The sequence below is a fragment of the Galeopterus variegatus genome, unplaced genomic scaffold (assembly GCF_000696425.1).
Source record: "Galeopterus variegatus unplaced genomic scaffold, G_variegatus-3.0.2 Scaffold4593, whole genome shotgun sequence".
NCBI classification, from domain to species: domain Eukaryota; kingdom Metazoa; phylum Chordata; class Mammalia; order Dermoptera; family Cynocephalidae; genus Galeopterus; species Galeopterus variegatus.
Genome location: NW_007730704.1, coordinates 113,447 through 118,121, shown reverse-complemented (window position 1 = coordinate 118,121; position 4,675 = coordinate 113,447). Strand labels below are relative to the sequence as shown.

Here is a 4,675-nt window from a genome sequence, read left to right as displayed (position 1 = left end):
ATTTGCATAAAATATAATTCGCAAAAGTAATAATTTTAACTGAAAATAGGGCAAAGCTGAAAAAAAATTTTGTAACAGAAAAATTACCCAATTCACACTAAAAGTACTATTCTAGGTACTTATGCCTTAGATATGAGGATTTTTGTGGGTCTCAATTATCTTTCTGAGGTCTAAAACAGAAGACATTTCCTATGTTCCAATTATTCCCCCATATTTAGTATTTTATATTAACTTACCTGTATAATTTCTTCACATTCCTGATTAATTAAACATTCAGATATTTCAGGAAGAATACTTGTTGGATTAATGCTTGTTTTAAATTCTGGTTGTAAACGTTTTAAAAGTGACCTATATTCTTCCAACTTTTCAATTTTTTGGAAATCCCAACTTTCAATGGCTTCATAAAGTCCAGAATAACCTGACAAGAAACAAGAAAATGAGGACTTTCATGAGACCAACTGAAAGAATCTTTGAGATTATTATTATAAGAAACATGTCTGAATGTATGGTACAGAACTCAAAAAAATCTGCAAATTACCTCAATTATTAATGATTTTTCAAAAAGAAAACAATATTGATTTTAGGCACCCAACACTTTAGGTGTTTTAACCGTGTCTGTTAGGAGAAAGTACTGAGGACAAATTTGAAGTTTTACATTTGGTCTTAGTATAAAATCTTCCTTCCAAAGTGCCCCATGGACTTCACCTATGACCCCTAATTTTTCTTTAAATAAGTAAATTCATCATGTTTATTAAGTAGTTTCTCAGTGGAAAACAGTAAAGAAGGCAAAAGAAAATAAAAATCTTAATTCCTGCCCCCAAGGAACTTTCCTTCTACATTATTCCAAGAAAATAATATGAAGTAAATGAGAAATCTGAGGAGAAAAAAATGATTTCCAACTGTGACAATCCAAGAATGTCTCTAAGGTTCTCTAACAGAATCACCAGGTGTGAGGAAAATGAAGTAGTTTAGTCAGGCCCCCTCATTTCCCTCTGGTTGGGTGTGGTGCAGCACATTCTTTGTAAACAAGTTGTGTGGGGGTGGAGTTAGTGCCATGCCTGACCTATATTTTTAGCTTGTTTCTATTTTTGTGCGCTCTTCACTGTGTGTGAAGGAAAGGCTCTGAACTGCTGATCAGCAGAGATCCCATCTGGAAATAAAGACTATTTTTTCTTCAGCCATGGCTCCAAGGACCTTTTTCTTGTTACCTAGCTTGTAGACCTGCGTGTGAAACATTTGTGAACGGGCTCAGTTCGTGAACGGGCTGAGGGGTCTGTGAGACCTAGCCCTAGCTCTACAACCGGGTTTGTCTGACTGTAGGGCCCACACTTTTCATTAAATTAGGAAAAAAACGCTTTTCCCCCTATATAAACCAAGTGATAGAGTTTGGACGTGTCCCCCCCCCAAAAAAAAAAAAACTCATGGGCAAATCTGATCCCCAAAATGGCAGTGTTGGAAGCTGTTTGAGTCATGGGGGCAGGTGCCTCAGGAAAGGATTAATGCTCTCCCTGGGGGATGGGGATAGTGAGTGAGTTCTCCCTATATTAGTTCCCCGGGAGAACTTGTTGTTTATAGGACCCTGGCACCTCCCCTCTCTCTCTTGCTTCCTCTTGCCATGTGATCTGCTTGTACCCGCTGGCTGCCTGCNGAAAGGATTAATGCTCTCCCTGGGGGATGGGGATAGTGAGTGAGTTCTCCCTATATTAGTTCCCCGGGAGAACTTGTTGTTTATAGGACCCTGGCACCTCCCCTCTCTCTCTTGCTTCCTCTTGCCATGTGATCTGCTTGTACCCGCTGGCTGCCTGCTGCTCTCCACCATGAGTAGAAGCAGCCTGAGGCCTGGGCCAGATGCAGCTGTCCCAGAATCATGAGCCAAATAAACCTCTGTTCTTTATAAATTACCCAGTCTCAGGTATTGCTATAGCAACACAAAAACTGACTAATACACCAAGTAAAAAAACTAAAGCAATCATAAAAATGCTTCAGCTGCAGAAACGGCTCAGAGAGATGGAAAAACCCCTGCATTCTGTTAAGAGAGTCTCGACCTGATATTTGCCCTGCAATGTTCTTTCTGTAAGTGAATATATAACAAAAAATACAAGAAATATGCTAGAGACCACAGTCAGCAAATGATACCACTAATGATAATATGTTTAATGCATATCAACTGTCATCCATTTTCAGAAAATTCCAACTGTCTCACAGTGACAGTTCAGCAATATGTACATATAACTTTAGAGTATTTTTATTATAATTGAAGTTTATTCTATATGTCTTTAAAAGGCATTTTTTCTATAGAAAAAAATCATATTTTAAAAGTTCAGAGAAACATACCAATGGACAATAAACATAAGATACTCAATCTCATTCATATTTTTTAAATTGTGGTAATATACACTAAGGATTGCTCTCCGGGAAGCGGCGGCTACGTGGTGGTAGCGCACAGCCCTACCTAGGAGCTCCCGGTCCAACCAGCACCCCAAGACACTGATCCTCCGAAACACCGGGCCCAAACTAGCCCCCGATTAATGCTCTCCCTGGGGGATGGGGATAGTGAGTGAGTTCTCCCTATATTAGTTCCCCGGGAGAACTTGTTGTTTATAGGACCCTGGCACCTCCCCTCTCTCTCTTGCTTCCTCTTGCCATGTGATCTGCTTGTACCCGCTGGCTGCCTGCTGCTCTCCACCATGAGTAGAAGCAGCCTGAGGCCTGGGCCAGATGCAGCTGTCCCAGAATCATGAGCCAAATAAACCTCTGTTCTTTATAAATTACCCAGTCTCAGGTATTGCTATAGCAACACAAAAACTGACTAATACACCAAGTAAAAAAACTAAAGCAATCATAAAAATGCTTCAGCTGCAGAAACGGCTCAGAGAGATGGAAAAACCCCTGGATTCTGTTAAGAGAGTCTCGACCTGATATTTGCCCTGCAATGTTCTTTCTGTAAGTGAATATATAACAACAAAAAATACAAGAAATATACTAGAGACTACAGTCAGCAAATGATACCACTAATGATAATATGTTTAATGCATATCAACTGTCATCCATTTTCAGAAAATTCCAACTGTCTCACAGTGACAGTTCAGCAATATGTACATATAACTTTAGAGTATTTTTATTATAATTGAAGTTTATTCTATATGTCTTTAAAAGGCATTTTTTCTATAGAAAAAAATCATATTTTAAAAGTTCAGAGAAACATACCAATGGACAATAAACATAAGATACTCAATCTCATTCATATTTTTTAAATTGTGGTAATATACACTAAGGATTGCTCTCCGGGAAGCGGCGGCTACGTGGTGGTAGCGCACAGCCCTACCTAGGAGCTCCCGGTCCAACCAGCACCCCAAGACCCTGATCCTCCGAAACACCGGGCCCAAACTAGCCCCCGACCCCCCACCCCCGAGCCCCCGACCTTCTGTCTTTGCCTGTGGGGCAGGCAGCAGCAGCGCTCTCCCAGGGGCGCTGCTCGGCCCAAGTGACTCGGGTCGTAGCCCACGCCGCCCTGCGGGGCACTGGAGCCCAAGGGTCTGGCATCGGCGTCCGGTGGGTGGTGCTGGGGGCTCTCGCGGCAGGAGCCCTGGAGGTGAGGTGCCGCGGGGGGAAGGGAGCCGTCCCAGCCAAGCGCGCCTGCGTGTGCTCCCCCGCGGAAAAGAGGCGGAAGTGGGGGTGCCCGCGGGAACCTGAGCCCTGAAGTGACTTGACCTGGGAAAATCCGACGCGAGCACTGGCCAGAATGAGCGGCCCTTGCGGCCTCGATCGAGGTCAAGATGCAGAGGCCAGGAAGGATGTGGGCTTAGCTCCGTGCCGTGCAGCCCGTCAGAAAAGAGTGCAGATACGGGTTCTGGGACCTGGGACATCACGGGTGTGGCAGCGTGTCACCTCCTCAGGTGCAGAGAGCACCCAATGTGTTTGCAGCCTCACAGCCGCTCTTTCCACATTGGCTCCGAGGTCTACGCACCTACCTCCAGCCTCGTCCTCTCCACCTAGGCAGGACCGTGCGCTCCAGTCGCCTGGGTGCACCGCCGCTGGCTAGGGACAGCTGCAGGACCTCGCCTCACAGCCTCCCTCTGCAATGAGGGGAGGACTCGCGAGCTCTTGCCGGCTGGATTATCCTTGGCTGTTGGATTATTAGGTTGTTCTGCCACTGTATTCTGGAGGTAAATATAATCTTTTGGCAGAGGTTTTGAACGGCCTAGAACTCAAGATCCCAAACTATTTTTTTACTGTATTTGGATTATCTTGGTTTGGCCCAAGGAGAGGGAAAAGGTTATCTTAAAATACAGGATGAGGTTTAAGAATTAGCACTGAGAATACGAGCATTATAGCTGAAGTTTTGGAATTGCAACTGGAATTACAGTTGAAGTTTCAACCAAAAGATGTTAAAGTGAATTGAAAGATTTATTTAATGTACTTTTCTTCAAGGAAATTATTTCCTTCTGTGTTGGCAAAATTTGAGAATAAATTAGTCTTGAATTTAAAAAAATACCATAAGGATTGCCATTTTAAGCATTTTAAACATACAATTATGTGGAATTAATAACTTTCACAATACTGTGTAACCACTACCTCCATCTATTTCCAAAACTTTTTCATCATCTTAAACATAAACTCTGTGCTTATTAAGCAATAACTTCTCATTATTCCTTCCGTCCCCCCCTCCCTCCCC

At 43.2% G+C, this 4,675-nt stretch overlaps 1 protein-coding gene across 1 annotated transcript in view; it reads right to left on the bottom strand.

Annotated features, from left to right (window-relative positions):
- Window positions 1–4,675, bottom strand: part of DDX58 (DEAD (Asp-Glu-Ala-Asp) box polypeptide 58) — a 62,583-nt gene that overhangs the window by 43,530 nt on the left and 14,378 nt on the right. The window contains exon 2 of the mRNA XM_008587919.1: window positions 237–418. Coding sequence (XP_008586141.1) covers window positions 237–418 — 182 coding nt within the window. The remainder of the gene's footprint in view (window positions 1–236; window positions 419–4,675) is intronic.